The sequence below is a fragment of the Anopheles coluzzii genome, chromosome 2 (assembly GCF_943734685.1).
Source record: "Anopheles coluzzii chromosome 2, AcolN3, whole genome shotgun sequence".
NCBI classification, from domain to species: Eukaryota; Metazoa; Arthropoda; class Insecta; order Diptera; family Culicidae; genus Anopheles; species Anopheles coluzzii.
The window spans coordinates 41,894,823-41,916,870 of NC_064670.1; the positions used below are offsets into that span (position 1 = coordinate 41,894,823).

At 45.6% G+C, this 22,048-nt stretch overlaps 1 protein-coding gene across 9 annotated transcripts in view; it reads left to right on the plus strand.

Moving 5' to 3' along the window:
• LOC120951232 (peripheral-type benzodiazepine receptor-associated protein 1) overlaps positions 1 to 22,048 on the plus strand; it is an 89,195-nt gene that overhangs the window by 48,291 nt on the left and 18,856 nt on the right. For 7 of the 9 annotated variants that reach the window (XM_049606116.1, XM_049606111.1, XM_049606110.1 and 4 more), the window contains 12 exons: positions 6,348 to 6,888; positions 6,992 to 7,109; positions 7,190 to 7,341; positions 7,428 to 7,619; positions 13,499 to 13,689; positions 13,769 to 14,015; positions 14,110 to 14,270; positions 14,500 to 14,761; positions 18,004 to 18,212; positions 18,635 to 18,841; positions 20,647 to 21,096; positions 21,176 to 21,418. In XM_049606116.1, the coding sequence (XP_049462073.1) occupies positions 6,348 to 6,888; positions 6,992 to 7,109; positions 7,190 to 7,341; positions 7,428 to 7,619; positions 13,499 to 13,689; positions 13,769 to 14,015; positions 14,110 to 14,270; positions 14,500 to 14,761; positions 18,004 to 18,212; positions 18,635 to 18,841; positions 20,647 to 21,096; positions 21,176 to 21,418 (2,973 nt within the window). The remainder of the gene's footprint in view (positions 1 to 6,347; positions 6,889 to 6,991; positions 7,110 to 7,189; positions 7,342 to 7,427; positions 7,620 to 13,498; positions 13,690 to 13,768; positions 14,016 to 14,109; positions 14,271 to 14,499; positions 14,762 to 18,003; positions 18,213 to 18,634; positions 18,842 to 20,646; positions 21,097 to 21,175; positions 21,419 to 22,048) is intronic. The other 2 variants (XM_049606113.1, XM_049606115.1) reach the window with 2 other exon arrangements.

Genomic DNA, 22,048 nt, shown 5'->3' on the forward strand with positions numbered 1-22,048 from the left:
GGGAAATGTTGAACCACAAACTACTAGGCGTCTCCTTATTACTCAAACGATAGATACTGGGCTTCTCCTTCAAAAATGTCACACTACAAAAAGTGGCATAAACTTTATAGCGATAAGAAAACACTTACACTACACCTGATTCTCTTATCCTTCATTCCACCACACCCGTAACACGATAACCAGACTCACACATATCTTCACAACGGGGGTGTCCGTTTCTTTGATTGGCAAAATGAAGAGCATTGAAATCTAACCAGCAAATTGGAAAAAAGTGTCAGCTCTTTCTAAATCTTCGAACTGCTTATCGAATGAAGCAGAGAGTATGGTGCTGAAAACTTGGAAAACACATTCGACCGTCTATTTGCTGCTGTTCGTGCTCTAAAATGGCGCAGTAGTTGTGCGTGATCTCCGCCCTTATTTGCCTGTTACCGTACAACATTACCCATTTCGCTAAAATGTACCGACACTTACTGATCCGTAGCGTAGCCATGTTCTTCAATTAGTTACCATACATCATCTTTCGATTGCATGCCCTGTAGTTAACTAAATCGAGCCGTAGTTTTTTCCCCCTGTAAGTACAGTACCACGTAGATCAAGGCACACAGTCAGATAATCCTTCCCATTGCATACCTTCTTTCCTTCGTTTACCGACCAACTATCCCGACAGGGTTGTTGGGAGATCCCGCTTATGAATAATTCAAGGTGATCTACTTTTAAAGCATTTTATGTTTTATCTCTTGTGGTATTGTTTTGCAAACCGGTACAAGCCGTAAATTTTCGACCGCGTCGAACCGTCAAAAATGGTCGACCTAAAGTTTGTGCTCCTGTGACCTTTTCATCACTTTTTGTTTATTGCAAACATGTCTATAATTCGTGAGCGTGAGCGAGATGGATATTTTTATACGCATGTTCATCAAACTTATTCCAACATTCAAACGGAAGGAGGCTACTTTCTCCTTCGCTCCCACAGTTTTGCGCTGACGTTCGTTCCGCTGATGGCCATTTTTCTTCGCCATTTACTTTCTGTTGGTTTTGTCGGATGGGAAGGAAGGAAAACCAACCAAACTCCACTGTTTCCCTTGATGCGACAAACAAACCACTGCAGATGGATACGTTTAATAAGTACGAGCCGGCTTTCTCGTCCCGGCGCTGATGGGATGGCGTTTCGTCCCTTTGGCAAATCATAAACCTTGCTGAGTGAAAACTCATTTACGAAGCAGTCCGGCTGCCCACAATATTATTCCATCGGATGGCCGTTTTGCTGGTGAACCGCAAAGATGCGTCTCGCAAACACGGCCACAGCAAACAGACGCGCCTCTTGCTTTCAATTATGACGCAGATCTAATAAAATTGATTATAGAATAAAACCTCCCGAAGGACGGATGGTTCACGGCCGGGCTAGGAGGGTTGGGCTTTACATATAAATACACTTTCAGCCTCACGCTGAAGCGCAGAACCGACAAAAGTATCGTAAAAGCCGAAGGGTACGGTAGTGGGAGGTTCAGCTAAATGATGTTTCTTTTTTTTTCAGAATAAATCAGTCTGTTGAAAAATCTGACTCACTTTCGAACAGTTTGTTTCCATGTATTGCACATGGAATCGCACCAACGATTCGATCAGGGTACGGAGAAACTATCCTCTATAAAACACGATTTTAAACAGATTCAGATTATTTCAACTAAATAAGTAGCAAAATACTTCGAAAGGATCTCTTAATGATTCGCTAAGTTATGATTTGCCGAAAAGTTGTCTTAACTGTGCTCAAGTGTTACAATTTTATCGATTTTCCCTAGCGCAAGAACACATTTCAACCAAGGCCGAAAATTAATCTTTCCTCCATTACATCTTTTCTGACAAGGTCTAAACTCATCATCCTTTTGTGCCCATTAGCTCCAACCAAAAAAACAAACACAGGACAGTAATCGTTTTTCCTACGCCTCTCGGGAAAGCTTCTTTCCGTTGAACCACAGTTGGAAGATAGGATGATGTAATAACCGCTTCCAGACGCCCACTGTGCGATACATTGTAATGATTTGTAATGCATGCCGACGCCATTTTGCCACATTTTCTGTACCACGACCTCAAACGGGTCCCGCTTTTCGAAGGCCACGGATGCGGCACGCATTTGGACAAGCAGCTTATTTGTAAGCAGCCTGAAACACTCCCCTCTTGCCAGCGTACGGGGTGCTGCGGGTGTGATAAAAATTGTTTGCTGTTGTTTGGTACGTCTCGAGCGCATTGATTTATACTGCCGCCCAACCCGGCTGGCTTGTTGATGTGGCACGCAATCACTGGAGCCATGGTGGCGCTAGCAAAAGTGACAAAAAATACTTCAAAACTGAAGCACTCTCACGCACCCGTGCTAACAAAGGACACCTTCGTCGCGTGTGGAATGGTACCTCGCACTGGCTAGTTGTAGGAACTTTCAATAAACTTTTCTAAAAAATAACCCTTTTTCTTGTATCTACTCTGTTCGGTTCGATTCCTGTCTATTCCAATTCAAAAGGATTTGAAAGTTCGCTTCGAGTTCATGTATTCCTTGGGGATATTAATTCCACGCTCGCTTCTTAGTGCAAGCTGCTCCCGACTGGTCAAACCCCAAGAAATCCCATAACCGTTGAGGAAAATGTATTCTTTGCTCCCAGTCACCAATCACCCTCCTGCCATGTATCTGCAAATGAAAACATCCCATGCAAGCTGTTTTTCGACCCTTGTAAACCAATGTGTGTGTGTGTGTGTGTGTGTTTTGCAACACACCAAATAATGCATCACGTTATCACGCTGGTCCACCTTGGACGCCACCTATCGCTACTCGATGGGACTAGCATTCGTTTCATAAATGTTGGATTTATTATCCTTTTGTCTGCGGGTTGAGTGTTTGGGTGTACGTTTGAAACCCTTTTCTCTGCTCACATTGACCCGTCCTCACGGTAGTTCAGACTTCAGAATCCAAATGGGTTTTGTCCATCCGTTCAAATGGTGAAGTGTGCGCTCCTGTGCAAACAGTGTGATGCTTTAATTTTCCTGCAGGTTTTAAACTTTAAATACCAAGAGAGCAACGGCCAGTTTACATGTAAATTGAGGTTAGGGGAACCATTTCGGGTTGTTAAATCCTCCAGAAACCCTTCGGACGATTAGGGCCCACTCGTCCATGATATCCACGGCAGTTAATGAGCCGCTGATTGCTATAAAGATTTCACACCGGTGCCAGCTTAAGATTTTAATGGTTGCTGGTTATAGCTTTTTGACAAGCCATTTGCAACCGATGGACACTAACCCTTGCGAGTGCAGGAACTGTTGAAGCTCGTGTGTGAAGACGTTTTTAGTGAAAGAAAAGTTATTTGGCATTGCAAATCTGTTAACTGATTACAAACGCTACACTTTAAAAAAGCTATTCATTGAAATATTTCATGAAAAAAATGCAACAAATACTTGATTTAAACATTCCGTCCTACAAACACTTCAATAATTAGTCATCAAAATATTTACAAACTCCATCAAGAGAACACATTTAACTGCAACACCAAAGTAAATATTTCCGTGAATAAGTTTCCCATTGTTTAAGAGAAGTGAAAAAACGTTGTCCTATGGTGTTAATAAATTTTCCGATACAGCATGGTTTATTGTAACCCACTACACTGAAACATACGTATGCGCATCGCATCAATATGCGAATGTCCTTGCACTGTGTACACACTCTCACATCCGGACAGATACATATGAGCCCCAATAAAGTGTCCCATAGTGTTGCTGGTCGTAGTTCACGATAGGTTTTATCCTACAGATACACACACACACACACACACACACACACATATGCTTATATAAACCAGTGATGATGCCAACACATACCACACAAAGCTTTATGACGCACTTTAGATCTGCATACTGTTGGCTGGCAGATGTTGTTGGTCCGTATAGGGTTGCTCTTCTCCCTCTCCGAAGCTTCACCATCCTTTAGCCCAATCTCACGAACCTTCCAAACCGTGTCGGTTTCTGGGCGATAAAAGCACAAAATTTTAAACACGATTTTTATTCCGCTTCAAATCGACCACCACGTCCAGTCCAGTTCGAGTGCCGCCAGTGTTCGGGCCGGACCACGCTGCCGAAAACTTTGCACGCACCACAAAATCACTCTCACACAGCCACACACACACACACTCAAAACGGGTTGTGCTAAGCGTGGTGGGAGCATTTTGTGACTGTCGCCTTGCCGTGGACGAACATTTAATTAACCGTACCTCGGTGCCGGGGACTTTGGAGGTGCTTCAATTCCTGCAGCCTACCGGTTCCACCGAGCGGATACACTGCCGTTTCGTGTTTGTGCTGCTGTGCGTATGCTTGCCTTTCTTGTGTACCGAGCGTGTGTGAAAATGGGGTGATGATTGTGATGAGTTTTCGCTCCTTTCCACCCTCGCTCATGGTTGAGGGTGGCTGCCTCTCCCTGTGTCTGGTCTGGTGAGGAAATTGTCTGATTTTCTGGTGTGTAGTGTGCCGACGACAGGCAAACACAACGGGCAGCCAGTCTGGCCTGAGCAGGAGGAAGAAGGGGTAAAGTGCGTGTTGAGCCACCCGGTGTAGGCACACGCACAAAGCACATTCCGTCAAATATTTGCTTAACAAATATTTCATCCTGAACCGTGTCGATTTAAGCCGAGGCGCAGTAAGTTTAGCGTGTCGAATGTGTCGAAATAGCAATCGTGTGATTTCACGTCTTACGCGGCTGTAGCAGCTTGTGCCGTTGCTTACCCTCTCGGTACGATGTTTATTTGCCTTCAAACGGGATTTGTAAAGCTTGCGGTCTTGTTAGAAGTGTATTGAATTCAAACAGAGATTTGGATGGCGTCGTCCAAAAAGGGTGCATTACAAGTTAGCGAAGAACCGTGTTGCTTATTGTGGTGGAATAAAATTGAAACTTTTTATTGTAAAGTTGACAGTTAAATTTGCTGCTGCTCTGATTGTTTGCTGCAATTCCTTCATACATTGTAGAGTGGTAAAGTGGAAATTGTGGAAAATATTCAAATAATCCTTTAGCATACGGTTGCCGGCATTGTCTTACGGAATCAGGAAAAAGGTGCCTTTTTATATTTTTAAGTTCATTATTGACTTTTGACATAAACCTATTTCTTTCGTAAAATAGGAAGACAATAATTACAACAAAATAGTATATAACAACATTTAGCTCATGCATACAAACACAGAAACGCCACAAAACATGGAATTCCATTATGAATTTATGTTTGAAATAATCACCGGCTACACGGGACGGCCATAAGAATGCTAACCAGCTTACCATTGATACTCATCTTCGCCGACCGAGCTTTGGTGTTTGGAATTTTTAATCTCGAGCCGTATGAGAATCGTACCGTATGAGAATCGTATTACATTACGCAGTCACATAAATACACACACACACACGAAGTGGAAGCTGCAGCTACTCTTGCCCATCGGAAGACAAACACTACGCAGAAAGGAGTGCCAAGCGAGACAAACCGTGTGGCAAACACTTTGAGAGGTTGAATCGGTTGCGTCTGACTCAACCAATTCGGGAGCGTTCTTTCTTCGGCGGGAGCACCCACCAGTCGCCCATTACCATATTCATGACAATTTTTCCATCCTCATTTGAATTCAGCCCATTCGGGCTGGCCGGTAAATGGCCGACCGTTTTTGGGGCCCTGCACGGTGTGGCAGCAGCGCTCTTCATGCATTCTTCATTCTTTTTTCTGCTCCACCAAAGCCACGGTACGGTTTTCCGGGACCCGTGTGCTAAGAAAACGAACCAAGAAGCAAGTGAGGATCGTTGTTGGCCCGTCATCAGCATCCAGTGCGTCGGGGAATTTGTAGTTTGTGATAGTTTACTAAGATGAGGGTATTATTGTTTCATCCTTTCATTCTCTTGTTTTGTTTTTCTTTCTTGGTTCTCACTCCACAATTCCATTTCATTCATTTCATCGCACAAACCACCCTACATCTTGCTCTAAACCGTATCTCGTATAATCATCATCATAGCGTAGCAGCACGAGCAGCGTGTATGTCGCATACGTGTATCAAAATGCCCGACAAAATTGTCCGCATTGAAGTGCACGTACACGGGCACGCTTGCTGGCATACCGTGGTCTTCTCCTTTCCCAGAGCCAGCGCAAGGCGACGCCACAACAACAAAAAAAGCCATTGCGTCGTCGTCTGCGCTACTAGTACCGTTTGCCTACTGTCACCAGCGTATGTATCTGACGTTCTTCTTTGTCTCGTTTCTTCTTCTTCTTCTTCTTCTTCTTCTTCTTCTTCGCGCACTTTCCATCGGCGCTGCGCCCAATTGTGTTCCGCATTGCTTGCCGCCGTCTGCGTAGAGTACGACCATGCCCGTCCTGTCGCTACACAACACGCACTCGATACCGTCGGGTTCGGCTAGCTACACGCTCGGGCTGAGCGTGGCTCCGGTCGCCTCGTCGTACACCTTCCCGACGCACTCGGCCACCACCGGCGGGTTGGCGAGCGTGCTCGGCACCACGTCCGGCGTCACCGGGGCGGGCGTGTCTGGGCTGAGCGGGCTGGGCAGCGGGCTGGGGACGGGCGCCGGGCTCAATCTTACCTCCACCAATCCGCTCACCAGCACGCTCGGCACGAACCTGACCAACTACAACACCAGCTCGTCCTACTCGACCTACACGAACCCGCTGCTGAGCGGTACCGGCGGCATCAGCTCGAAGCTCAACATGAAGCCGCTGGACGAGCTGGATCTGCTGACGCGCTACGGCCAGCGTGGCGGCACACCCTGCTCACCCATTCCGCCCGCCAACTGGGGCCTAGATAGCTATACTGGAATCGATGGCGTTAATCCTGCCTTCATGCACACCCAGAACCGATCACTCATCGGTATGGAACTGGAAGGTAAGCGTACGGCTGCCGGGTTGCTGCCATTTATGACGAAACGCTGTTTGTACTTCTGTCTCACTCTCACTCTATCTCTCTCTCCTTCTCTCTTTTGCTGCAGCACGATCCCACGGTTTGACTCTGAACGGTACCGGAGAACCTCAGGTGGACATGTTGGACATTCCGGGCAAGGGACGGTGCTGTGTGTTTATAGCACGATTTTCCTACGATCCACCCGAGTAAGTACCGGGTTTGAAGCAGGCTGGCGAAATAGCTCGATTGGCTTAGTACATTGCTTAATTTGCGCTTTCCTCTTCAGCGTGGAAGGTTCCGAGGGTGAGTTGGCACTGTGCGCAGGCGATTACTTGCTAGTTTGGGGCAACGGTGAACCGCAGGGTGGGTATTTCGATGCGGAGCTGCTGGATGGTCGCCGAGGTCTCGTGCCTGCCTCGTTCGTGCAGAGATTAGTAGGTAAGTGTTGGGCGTGTAGTTTGCACCATCAGGCCACATTCGATCCTCGCTACTGGCTAACTAAACTGTCCCATCCTGCCTTAAAGGTGATGATCTGTTAGAGTTCCATCAGGCGGTCGTGTCGACGTTACGCGATGCGGACGATGCCCCGATCCCGCTCGATCCGGCCCCACGGCCCTCGAGCAATCCGCTCATACCGCACACATCGGAAGACCTGGCCCGTATCAGCGAAACTCATACCGACCTAGGTCAGGATTTGGACGACGAAGCCGACACAGGTAGGTTACCCTGCTACCACACCTCTCACCGCTTTACCAGCCACAATGGAACGGCAAAGATTTCCCAACCTCTCCCTGGCGAGATATCTTTTCTATGGTTCCACCTTTCCGAAGTTATTTTCTGTCCTGTCATGCTCCTCCTGTACGATCTATACTGAGCACCTTCTAAACTCTGCACTACGTATGTCTAAGGAATCTACTTCCTCTACTTCTTTATCGTGTCCCTCTTTCTCTTTGTATGTGTGTGTGTACACTACATCATATGCTGTGTGTCCTCTATGTAGAAACATTCTCTGCATACACGATCAAAGTAGAATGCTTGTTTAACAAACTCAAATGAAACACATTCCATGGAACGAGGTACCCTTTCCGTCCCACTAACACTAACACCCCCTAACAGCACACACTGTTTGAGTTGGCACAGAAAAAAACCCAAAAACGATCTCCCGTGTGTTTCAAGGACAAGGAAAAAATAAAACAACTAAGCTTTGCTGCAGCAAACAAACTTTTCCCCACCAGCAAACAAACGCAGTAGAACATACAGCACAAAAACGACAGCAAATACACACACAGTAAACCGTTTGCCCAACAGGCGAATGATGCATTGGTAGCTCTGGTCTTCGGAGCTACGAACCAAAAGTGAATGTTGTAAAAAGATGACAAAGCATGTCAAACGACCAATTTTTGAGTGACCGATCGGTCACAATTTTGGTTCACAATAAGCATTAACTCTTAACAAAATTATGTTAGTTATCTGGTAAAATTAAGATAAGCGTAAAAAAATCTAGCTATGTACTCGAATAGAGAATCAATAAATAGTGCATATTAAAGAATGACTGTTACCTGCTCAACAAATAACTTATTGGTTAACTCACTCCAAATGTATTACAAAGTTTAACTAAGTCTCTGTCTATAAAGGTTTCTTATGGCGCTTCCTTTATAAGATTGGACGCAAAACATTTTTTACTGTTTTGTAAAGGTTTTGTAACGTCCTACCTTTACCTTCTCCCATTTTCAGCATTCTTTGTGCTTATCGTCCACGTGTCTTTTTTGTGGTATTTTTCTCAGCGAGATCAAAGCATTGACATTATGTAGGAATTCCACTTTTTCCTTGCATTGTACTTTAAAAATGTTTTTCTTTGTATGAACATTATGTTTTAACATGATTGGGCTAGCAAATCTGCTAGCATACTAATGCAAACCTAAAAAAAAGATCAGATCAGATTGAATTGAAAATTCAAATTGATCGTTGTGCTAATAAATAAATTAGTTATGTTTATAATAATTTGTGTACATAACAATGTATAAAATAATTCAAAAAGAGAATTCAGACTTCAGTCCATTTTTGTCTGATCAACTTTTCACAAGAAACTATACAACATTTGGCTACTTTCCAGCAAACAGCAGAGCTGTTGTTCGGAAAACCCGAGATAAGAAAGATGAATATTCAAATGCACTGAAAGTGCATAAAACAGACTGGTGGGACGTAATGGTGGTCGATCAGCAAAAAGGCAACAGTAGAATTGGGAAAACAGGCGGATTATCTTGCTAACGATATAGCGGGGTGCGTCCCAACACTGACACAAAAGGGACGCAGAGCTTGCATGCGTGTATGCACGAAGCTCCGTAACCAAAGGATGGTAAAGTTGATGGAAAGTTTGCTGCGTTCCCTTCCCTTTCCCACCCCCCCCCCCCCCCTCCCCCCGTTTGGCAGCAATTTTATGATTATTTTTTGCGTGCAGCAGAAGCCACAAAATGTTACTTCCCCGAGATGTTCCCGTTGCTGGATTTGGTGTCTTTTGGTCTGGGTTCTTTTTTATTGGTATCCTTTTTTTGCGTGAAACTTCACCGCTGAACTCGTTTTCCAATAACACAGAAACAAATCATAGTTATAGCTGACAGGGCATCTTTTTTTTGGTTTTAGCTTTTCACTTCCTTTTAAAAGCGAAAAGTTACACCCTTTCCAGTGTGATTTTTTATCGTTTTATTAGTGTGCTGGAAAATGAAAACTGACACAGGCTGAGTAACATGTGGGCCACGTGTCTAAGCTGCTGTTTATATGAATGCAGAGAAGCTATCCTTGAACATTCTGCGCAAGGAAGCTTGCTTGTTGTGCAATGTGTTTGTTTTTTCTTTTTCTTTACGATGGAAAATCAAGAGTTTCCCCATGGGACACTCACTGCCGTTCCCAAGAACTACGTTCAACCGGTGCAAAGTGTTCTTATTAATTTAAATCCCTACGTGATAGTCCCGTCCCAGGGCGTCACCGCATTCAACTTCTTCGTTGGTGTTGCCACCCAACCCCGGAGTGGGAAGTGTTTCGCCTCTTCTCTGTACAGATGGCAGCAAATCTGTGTTCGCTAGCCTGGAACCACCCACGTGGCATTGGGAGACAAAAAGGTCTATCACGCCTTTTCCCACGCGATGGATGTGTACATGACAAACTTATCTCTTACGGGCAAATAGTACATACTCTTTCGAGCATTAGCAGCAGCACCAGCATCAGCATCAGCAGCAGCAGTATCTTTATCTACTAGCATACATCACACATACATTCAAGCAAGCACATTTTGCAATGCTGCCTCAATTGTGAAGCAAAAGGTGGGAATAGATAGAACGTGGATGAACAGATATGCGGGCATACGCGGAAAGAAAACATCTCACCTTTGAGAAAAACATGTCTACCCTGACGCCTGCCACTCCTTTTAAACGTATACATTGCACTGGCTGACCTTCTGTGCCATCAGATACGTGCAATTTTACAAAATCAGTAAGACAGAGGAGGTGCACTTGCACTTGAAATGATTCTTTCATTCTTTAGGATTAAGCTTTTGTTGCTTGCTGCTGCCGGTGCAACGATAGGAGTAGCATTTCCTTTCATGCTTCAAAGTACCGGGCAATGCATTCAGATTGCGAAGAACAGTAACATGCTGTTCAATTCCGACTCTTCAAACTGGTGCAACACCCAACAGTGCACGAAAGGAAATGAAGCCTCACCGCAAGCCTCGCAGCAATTCGCTTTGGAACGTTAATTTGATTCAAGCACCCCTACACGATCCATTGTAAAAGCGATCCATAGACCTTAGGCGAGTGCACACTAGCCGTAATGTGTGGATCCAATGGAGGCAAACAAAAAAGTGTGTAACTTCCACGACACACGCTCCAAAGACGGCAAATCGCGGTACCACCGTGCCAAGTGCAAACGGGGAGAGTAACTGCATGCCTCATTCGATATCCTTTCCGGTTGAAAGAACGAGGTGTTGAATACGACAGATAAATAATTGGAATTTTTACACTCTTCCTAACATACAAACGTGGATGTGTGAATACACGTGCAGCCGGGCCCGTTCAAGGCATGTCAGAGTGTGCAAAGGCATGTCCTACCCCTTGCAGAAATAGGAACCAGGGGCAGGAATGTTTCTCTAGCCGACCGAAAAATAAAAAACGAGCACCCATGAAAAGAAAACACGATTCCCATGTCCGTCGGCATGTCACTGCCGGCTTCAACTGTCTTCTGGCAGACGCATCCTTACATCTTTTGTCACTCGACGAGAGCCACTCTGAGGGTCCCCGGGATGACTGGCGCACACCGTCCTAAATCGCGTGCTTGTTGGCCGTGCATGTTTCCTGTCAGTTTCACTCGCTCAGGCTGCTATGAAAGCTCCAAAAGAAGTGCTGGTGGTTATGGAATCAGCATATTTTTTTCTTTGCTGTAGCTGTCCCTCTTTCTCCTTACCCCTTTTTTCTTCTGGTGCATGTATCGTACAACCCGTATGATGTACCATGTGGGATGCGCGCTTGAGTAATAACAACGTGCTCCTTTGCCGTGCCTTTTCCGGTTAACCCTTGCCGCATGCCATTTTCCAACGACAGCAGCAACGACCAACGCAACAAGACCACGCTTGGGTCCTGGGTCGTTTTTGCTCGTTATCTTTCCGGCGAACAATATGTTACGCTCGCGCCTTTGCCACTCTGCGTATGGGCGCAACGAGCAAAGCGTAAACCATGCGAAGAAAAAGCAGTTTAAAACCATTGGCTCCCTCCATTGGCTCGGTAGGGCACATTCCCCGTCACCGCCATACCACCATCAATATGGCCGCCGACCTTATGACTGACGGCGCGCAATGACTTTAGAGAGGCGCCCATCCCGGGGAGGCACAATATAGAAAAAAACAACCGCAACAGCTCTGGTTGCCACCTTTGTGGTGATACTTTTTGAACGTTTGCAATAAATCTTACATTAAAGCGATCAAACACCACAGAGGCAAGACGAAGGAGAGAGGCGGGGGAGGGAGTCAAAAATTCAGCCAACAAAACAGAAATAGCAACCCTATACAAATCTCAGGACTATCGCAAACCCATCGCCTCAAATTGCCATTACCAGCCAGCCGAGCGAAGTAAGGTGAACGGCGGTCGGTGCGCGAGACAGACACTCTCGAATGGATTGAAATGGATCGGGTGGCTCGATCTTGCCGTGCCCATACCGCCTTACTCTGCCGGAAGATAACCATTTTTCATGTAACACGCCATCCGGCTATATATTGGCGCAGGCAAACGGACGACTAGCAGAAGAGCCATTAAGCGGCATCTGGGGGACCGGTTGCCATTGCAGTTTGAATTGCGTTCAATTTTTCTTTTACACCGCACCGAACCGGGCACGTGTGTAGCGCTAGCGTCTTCAAGTGTACCCGGAAGTCAAAAGTGTGGTTCGGTATCGTTTACGACTGGCGGGGAAAAGCTTTGCAGGCGGCATAATGATGAGTACGAAAGATTTGTCATTTCGCGATCGTTTAGCTTCTTTGTTGTACGTACTTTGCAGCTACGCATTGATCGAGCCGTCATTTGTAGTATATAGTTTGGCGTCGGTTGCGCTCTGTATTCCAAAACAAATTGCTTCGTCACTTGAGGGAGAATTTAGAGGCAAAAAGACATTCGTAACTTCGTCCATAAATTTTTCCCGTAATTCTGCAGATTCTATCCTTTCATTACAGCTCACTTTCGATACATTAGAAACAATTTTGTTTGAATGGATATAAATAGATTAGTGACTAATAAATTAATTCCATGTTTACTAGTATTGGTTGCGGAGTGCAATACATGGCCCAGTTCCATCAGAATGACTAGGTAGCGTGATTTTATGTTTGGATACTCTGAGCTATTGTTCAATGCCTATGTTACATATCATGGTGAATTTCTACTTATAATAAAGATAACTTCAATTATGAGTACGGATCTTAATCGTTATAATTTTGAAATGTTGAAATCCAATTTGTACACACATTTTGGCTGTATCGCAAAAGGTTCACTTAATAATCGCAGAAGAGTTTCGATCAAAATCCAAAACAACATGTTCGACGTTCACAGAACGCAGAAATGTACGTAATGTCGTGCAAATGAAAAAAAACTTACACAATTAACTACGAATGCGCAGCTATATAGAACAGCTGTTATTTGTATTAGAGTGTACGGCTGTCCTTTGTGAGACAATCCGGTAGCTGTCCTTATAACCAAATACTAAACGCCAAATAATGTCTGGAACATTAACTGACAAACAAACAAAAATACGCAAACCTCGAGCATTTAAGACACAATACAAATATTCTACATTTTTTGTCTCTGTTAGCTCTCTGTTTGTATGTCTGTCCAGTTCAGTGTTCTTTATGCATTCTCTCTATCTTCTACTCGCTGTATGTATGTGTGTGTGAGTTTCTGTACGCCTGTGTGTGTGTAACAGCCGTTTCTCTATTGCGTTTGGTTGTCGTGAGCGAAAAGTTTGTTGTCTACTCCACTATCGTCCTCGGTCTCTGTCCTTTCCCCCTCGTCGTCCTTTTGCCGAACCGTTGCCGCAGCCGGCGCCGAATTAATGTTCTCCGTGTTAGTTCCTGCACCGAAGCACCTCACCCTGGAGCGGCAGCTAAACAAGAGCGTACTGATCGGCTGGTCGCAACCGGACCCACCCATGTGCAATCAGATAGAAAGCTTCCACGTGTACGTGGACGGTGTCCTCAAGGTGACGGTAAAGGCAACCGAGCGCACCCGCGCCTTGGTAGAAGGCGTAGATTCTAACCGAGTACGTACACACGCTAGCAGCGTCCAGCGAGATGGTGTCGAAGTTGGTAGTTTGCTAACCTCAACTCTCTTGCCCACAGCCACATAGGATTAGTGTGCGTAGCGTGACGCAAAACCGGCGAACATCGCGCGATGCCGCCTGTACAATGATCATCGGCCGTGATACGGCACACTTAGGACCATCGGCTGTAAGGGCTACACACATTACCTGCTCCAGTGCCGTCATCTCCTGGCTACCGGCCAACTCCAACCATCAGCACGTCGTCTGCGTGAACAACGTGGAGGTCAGAACGGTGAAGCCTGGTGTCTATCGGCACACCATTACCGGTAAGTCTTGCCGTGCGCTAGATGACTAACTGATCGGCCACTGGAATTGATCCATCCACTTCCTCTGTCTCTCGAATCTATCTTTTTCATTCAGGGCTGGCCCCAAGCACACAGTATCGCGTCACAGTGCGTGCAAAGCATCTGCGAGCGTCGGGACAGCAACAGGCCCCTCCAGCAGGACCTCCGCCAGAGGAAGCGCCCGGAGCTTACACCGACTTCCGCACCCTAGCCAAAGGACTGCCAGATCCACCACAGGTAATGCTTGTTCGCCCTACATCGCACCATCGCACACCACAACGTTCGTTGCATTGACCTCGTCACTCTCTCTCTCTCTCTCTCTTTGTATCTCCACATCTTTCACGGGGGTTTCCTTCACACTGCCCCCACTCTCGCTCTATGACTCTCTCTCTCTCTCTCGCTCTCTTTCGCTCTCTCTATACGCCTTTTCTTTTTTACTTCCAACGCGTGCTCCGCTTCCACTCAGGAGATCCAAGTCGAAGCTGGACCACAGGACGGGACGCTGCTCGTGACCTGGCAGCCGGTGACGCGTCCACCTTCGTCCGGCCCGGTGACCGGGTACGCCGTCTACGCCGACGGCAAAAAGGTGACCGACGTCGACTCGCCGACCGGCGACCATGCCCTCATCGATATCGGCAAGCTGGTCGGGCTGAACCCGCGTGCCGTAACCGTGCGGACCAAATCGCGTGACTCACAGTCAGCGGACAGCACACCGACGATGATACCAAGTAAATATGCTACACCACTCGACTCCCCGGGGTCCCGTGTTGCTTGTGTCTTTTGTTTCGCTGCCTTTCGTTAGGCCCTTGACCAGCACACCCCCAAGCAAAGCGATGCATCGCTGCAGTCGGCATGCTGGTGAGGGGTTGAGGCTACCTTTTTTGATTTTTTAGTTTGTGTAGATGTGTGCGTGAATGGAATGAGTGTTGTTTGCCCGGTAGTACACGATTTGTAGCACCGCTGTCTCTTCGGGGCAGCTCCTGAGAGCACACAAATCTCGGCACCGCATGCGAGATCAGAAGCAATGATTTGTTTTCTTCCGTTTGTTCTTAATTTCTATTTAAGTTTTCCGATTTAATTACACATTGGCGTTTTCTTCCGAAGGGACTTCCTCTGAGTTCCTTTTTAATCGCTATCTTTTTGTTTCTGTGTCTCCCAATGTGGTGCCGATGATCTCTATCCTGCCAAAAAGTGTCCTGATCTGTCTTTCCCAATCCCACTATCACCGTGCCTTTCTACCACCACCACCACAACCACATCACACTCACATTCGTTTCTCATTGTCCTACCCAGTCTGCAAGTTGTTTTATCTTATGTTCACTGTACATAATAACGTTAGAAACATTATGTTAAACCCGTCCGGTCTCATTTCATTTGTAAAATTGTTAATACAGATGTCACGAAACAAAATAATATTAACATAAAAACACCCCACCCTATCAGTGACGTTCTAGTTTTTCCTTGCTGGTAGCAATCGAAACTGTGTAATTGTTTCACATTCACAACACATGTTTGTAATTTGTGTCATCCATCCGGATAAAAAAAAACACTACCCGTTGTTATTTGTACAATGTGTAGAAACATTTCCCAATGATAATAACAACACATGCAATAAAAAAGATAATTAAATGTGATACACGTAAATGTGATGCAAAAGGTATTTTGCATTATAATTTTTTTAAATAATATTTTGAATAGTAAGCAATCAAATCCATAATAAAATAATACACCTTAGCACCCCTGCAAATCAAGAGAATACTACTACAGCTAAACAAAGTACGTAAAAATAAGGCGCATTCGTTGCAGAAGATTGTGGTGGTTGTGGTTGGTCTACGCCACTGTGGTGGTTTATCAAAATAAAATCATCATCGGTGTGCCAACTAAAAAACGTCACAAACCCCACAAAGAAATGAACGCAACGTCACCCCTGTCACATCTAGGCCACGATCAGGGAATTAAATAATAGATAGTAGTTAAAAATAAATATTTTTAATTATGGGTGCGGATGAACAAGCTTTCGCTTCAGACGACGTACTGCTAAGCAAGCATGAGGCTCTATCTGTTTTGATACTCTCAGCTTTTCTCCCCTCTGAACCACACAAGCTTAAATGCAACATCTATTTTTAAAACAAACAACCCGGTAGAGTATGCTTCCAAAAAATGCATGTTTATGCCAACACCCAAACACTTGCACTTCGATGCGTGCAAAAAAAGCGTTTTACGCATACAGCCAAGCGAGGCACAAGGCACAAGGTCCATTGTGTGAATCAGCTCCACCCGTTGATATGTCTTCGTGCCTTCCATCGCTAATTACGTCAGCAGTCGCCGGTGGTAGATGACAACAATTCTCTCGCTTCCACACCTACCCAGTGGACATATAACTATCTCGTTTGGCTCACTCCTACCATGGTCATAGAGTTGCCGACAGGCAGTATGCTTTTACATGTCGCTGGTATCGAACGCATTCCACTGTTGAGTGTGTAAGCTTGCAAAAAGTGTAGCCAAAAGTGATTGCATTTTTAAACTTGTAAGTTTAATTTATACAACTCTTAAGAATTAGAATAAGTGTGTTAATTAAGTTGTGTATAAGTGCTGAGCACTGGAAGTAGACGTTTATTTCCTGAGTATTTTGTGTACGAATACCGTATGGCACGGTGTTTACTTTGATAGTGTTAACTGTGATGTTTCGTTCGAAATACAACGCGCATTATCAGTTCTAAGCTAAATGTGTGAGTGCGTTGCATACTATGATGTGTTCAGTGTACTTGCGATCGTTGCATTATTCAGGCCGATAGACCTTATAAGGCAACGTTCTGTTTGCGTTGGGTGTAGTGTACACGTAAAAAAATAATATAAATAAGTTCGGCGGCGAACTTAAACTAATCAAACACCATGGGACACCGGGTCTGATACGGATGACCTTTACCAATGTTTAGTGAGCGATTCTGCGCATGAGCCTTTTGTGTTTAGCTTGTAAAATTGCCCATCAGTCGTATCGAATATTTTGAATTGCTAATATACCGGAAAATCGATAAAATAAACGATAAATAGTTCCAAACTGTCCACTAACTGTAAAATTCACTGTCACAAATCTTTCACGCGTAGCAAATGGCTAGAACTTGCTCTTCAAATACATAATGCTACCTATCCCATTTTTCTTCTCATCAACTGTCATCCTGCCTTGAAACAGTATCGTAACATGTCGTTCTATGTTTCAAGTTTGCTTTCCATTTTGTCTAGGACAGCATGTGTGCTAGCCTGTTGTAGTCACTGTCCGTAATGTATAAAAGTAAGCAGCAAACACCTTGCCGTCCGAGCAGTGATGGTGAATCTGTATAAACAATGTGTTATTACCGTTTCAATTGCATACCATAATTTACAGAATTGTTCGTTTTTCTTTCGTTTACTTTCTTGTTTTCCCTCCACCCACCGCGCTTCCCGCGTTCCTCCTACTCAAACTTCCCAACCTTGTCCGCCGTATCCGTCCTGTCCCGTCCTACCTCATCAATCCCTGCGTTCGTCCTACGCAACCGTTCCCACAACCCGTAACCTGAAAATCAACAACGTCATTTTGCCACTCAAAACCAAAAAACCCATTCACGATCACCAAAACCAAAACCAAAACCACAAAAACCACCAACTTACCAATACCAAAAAAAATACCAAAACCAATCCAAAAACAAACAAAAATCTACCTTGTGTGCCGCTTCCACGTGTCCCACGCGTGTTCGATGATATTTGCAAAATTTCAAACTTATTGGCTTCGGATACCCTGAACCAAATACTGAAAATGGACTAAACTATTCATCATCATCACTACATCAACAACAACAACAACAACAACAACAACCACCACCACCATCCCTACTACCGACATCACAACAACAACAACAACTTCATCACCAACAACAACAACAACATCAACAACAACAACAACATCATCAACAACAACAATCGCAACACAATCAAGACCAAGTGCGTGCCGCCGCTAGGAACCGGAATCCAGGGGGTGCGATGCAACCGCAACCGGGTGGCCACATGCGGAACCAGCGGATGATGAACAACCAGGTGATGGGCGGCATGAACAATCAGATGCAGCAGATGAATCCTAACCAGGTCATCGATCATGACGAAAATCTAAGCGATAAGGAGATCTACCCAGGATCAATGCACCAGCAGGTGAGTGAAACCGTGCGGGTAGCACTGCTTTTTCGGGGGCTCGTTTTGTGCGTGTATGTGTTTTACCGTTCTCTTCTGGTTGCGGGGTTCTTAAAGCGTCTACAACGTGTGCAAAAAGTGATCTACATGGTCATACTTCATTTTTTAAACACAAAAATCATTCTCCATGCGTCTCGTGGTCTACGGTGAGGGTAAATAGGGTTTAAGATGTTTGGCAATAGTTGTTCTCTTCACACACTGTTCACCACTTAGCGGGGCTGCCACTTTCGACCAAATGTTGCCATAGCTGTGTATGCGTTAGTCGGAAACAAAGGAACTTTTTGATAATACTAGTATGTAGCATACTCCTGGCACACAATAATATCTGTCCTTCCGTTCACCTTTAACAACTCAACTCGATACACCCTCGAAACGACAAACAGTCACCTACCACCGCATCACGCCCGTACACACAGGAACGATCGCAGCGTGATTCCAATAGCAGCAGCATACCGGCGATCGAAATCACGAAAGACGCGGCCGGTGATACGTACGTTAGTGACGATAGCGAGTACCAAGATGGCGCCAGCAGTGGCGGCGGAAGTAGTCGTCGCCGCAGTGGCTCCCATGGGCCACCGCAGCAGCAACAGGTTAGAGCAAATACACCCAGTCTCTTTCTCTCTCTCTCTACTGCTACTACCACAACTGTCTTCACTGTCTCAGTATCTTTGTCTGTCACTCTGTAACTCCTATACACCATCTCTCTCTCACTCTCTTACTCTCTCTCTCTCGCTCTCTCTCTCTCCCTCTCTCTCTTTTTCTCTCACACTGTCTCTTTAACTCTCTGTCTCATTGTAACCGTTGTACACTACTTTACATGCCAGTTGTTGCAATGACTTCTGTGTTTGAACTTGCTACTCTTACACTGGCCATCTGCTCATTGTCGTATTACGTGCCTTTTACTGTTTAACGTCGACGCACATTTTTATTAGCTCTCTGTTTTAGATGAGAAAAGAATTCAAACCAGTTTCAAACCATTAAATTCAGTCAAAGGCCCACGATCATGTAACATACTGAGTCTGTTGATCAAAATTGAGATATCGGCTCCAGCAATTCTTTTTTTTTTTTGCCGCTCGCGTCCATATTGACGCAAAGTTAACGTTTCAACTAGTACGATTCCTTCAAACTTCAATTTTTGTACAGCAACTTAAACTTTTGTTCCTATTCAATGTACTATCTGTCATTTCGCCAATGACATCTCAACTTTCTCTAACTCTTTCGTTATTTTTGTGTGATTGTGTGTATATGTATATGTGGTGGTTGCTGTGCGGCTTTATACAGTAATCCTAACAAAACTTGTAAATATTACTAAGGCTATCTTTTTTTTCACCTCAAGGGTACCTTGACTTGGGAAAATTGTACAATGAATAATACCCTCAAGCGTTCACGACACAGTACACAGTACACGTCCTATCCCTGCCCCAACTGTACAACACAAACCCAAATAATTAGCGCATGATCAAGTAGTTAACATGAGCACGCTTCACCTGGGAGCAGCAGTTGTACGATTGAACTTCATCAGCGAACGTGCCTAATGTTGTCTGCGATTTCTATCGTTCCTGTACACTCTTCCCAAGCGCATTGTAACAAACTCAACCATCGCACACGTCTCGGACCGCAGCGTTAGTGGTTACTAGTATTTACACTACGCTGCAACACCAAGTCACCATTTGCTATCCATCTTGTAAATAGCAGTTTATGTACGATGATCGCACATCCGCCAGAGTTCCATGCCACGTAAAACATTCTCTAGCTCTCTGAGACCCCTCCAACACAACATCAATCCCCCCCCCCCCCCCCCCCCAGCAACTGCTTGATGTCAACTCGACTAGTGTCAAAATTGAGTAGTCCCCGTCATCGTATTTCTCTAACTGCCGTCACCTTCGCGATCACGTAGTAGCCAGTATATTCCACACGCAGCGGAATTGTGTTTTTCTCTTGGTTGTACTGAGTTTGGTTTTTTCATTTCATTCCTATGTGTTTTCTTACGTCCACACGCTCTGTCTGTACATTCATCGCGCGAGAAAAACTTCTGTGATGCTGACTGCTTCTTGTTTGCTCTCCTCAGTTACGTGTGCCTTTGGTTTGGTTGATCCTTAATTTCAGTTTGCTCTGCGGTAATGGTATCTAACTAAGCCGATCGTTCTATATGTGTTGTTGTCTGTGTATGCTTGCAATCGTTTGCAGCAATTGATGTTGTTATGGTACCGTTGAGCAACGAGCAGAATCATCCATCTTCCGTCTGTTCACGCGGTTGATCATTCTAGTCGTATGTCGTCACGTTCGAAATGGTTAAAATGTGTAACATATTTCTCTTACTATTATCCCTAAATCTCACTTTCCTCTGAAACACACACACCTTTGCATTCGTGGTGATTGCGGTGTTTAACAACAGGGCTATCGCAACCAGGGAATGGCCGGTAATCCAATCGGACGTCAGCAGAACCCGCAAGGGCAAAATCAACAGTACTACGGCAACGCAGGTCCGGGCCAGTCACAACAGGGCATGACCGGACAGCAGCAGCAACAGCAGCAACAGCAGCAACAGCAAGCAGGCATGAATCGGAACCCTAACCAGCAACGGCCAATGAACCCGAACCAACCGATGCCCACCCAACAGCAGCAACAACAGCAACAGCAGCAGCAAAGAATGGCACAGGGTGGCGTAGGTCCGGGTCAGCAGATGACGCCCCAAAGCATGCAACCCTATCCACCGCACTTGATCGGAGCGTCCAAGAAGCCGCGGTACTTCCTCGCCCTGTTTGATTACGATCCTGCCACGATGAGCCCGAATCCGGATGCCTGCGAGGAGGAGCTGCCCTTTAACGAGGGTGACACGATCAAGGTAGGTACACGATCAACGGAGTGCTTCAAATGGCTGAGATGTTACTGACACATATATTTTCCCACACCCACAAACGCAGGTGTACGGGGAGAAGGATCCGGACGGTTTCTACTGGGGCGAGCTACGTGGCCGCCGAGGTTTCGTACCGCACAACATGGTCCAGGAGATTGAGGACGGTGCACAGGGCGGTGGCGTCGGCCCATCGGTGCGTGGCATTAGCCGCGAACGTTGGGGTGACATCTACGCCAACATGCCGGTCAAGCGAATGATCGCACTGTACGATTACGATCCGCAGGAGCTGAGCCCGAACGTGGATGCCGAGGTGAGGCCCTAGACTATCATATAACTTACGCCTTATTGTTCCACCAAAACCCTCTTGATCGGTGCGTTGAACCGGTAACTTGTGCTCACTATCTAACCGTCTCGTGACCCGTTGTCTAGTGTTTGAACCACTTCTCCACACACTCAAGGGACAAAAAATGCTTTTGACATACACACATATGTAGAACAGGTACATTGCATCTGACATCGTCCGCCAACTTGTCTCTTATCTGCGCGTTAGCCTCTGTTACACCGTTTCCTCCGGATGGGGACTTAAAGAAACACAATGCGGCTAGCCGATATCTTTCTGACATTACAGTTGAGCGTTACATATGTGTCGATTTTCTTTCCTTGAGTTTCCTTTTCCGTTCCGTTCTTATTTTCGCTGCATGCTGCATGTTTAACTTTACTGACTTTTCCACTCACAGTTCTAGTACAACCTAGCGAAACCCACCGGAAGCGTCTAGCGTTTCTGCAGTTAGACTTAGCGTGTGAGCTCACACTCACGTACACACCTCTCTCGAACAGAAAGCTGGGGTTAGCCAAAGCCAAAGCCATACAATTGCGACCGAAACGTTACTGAAAAGCGAAAACATCACCACCATCACCACCACCTGAATCCAACAGCAAA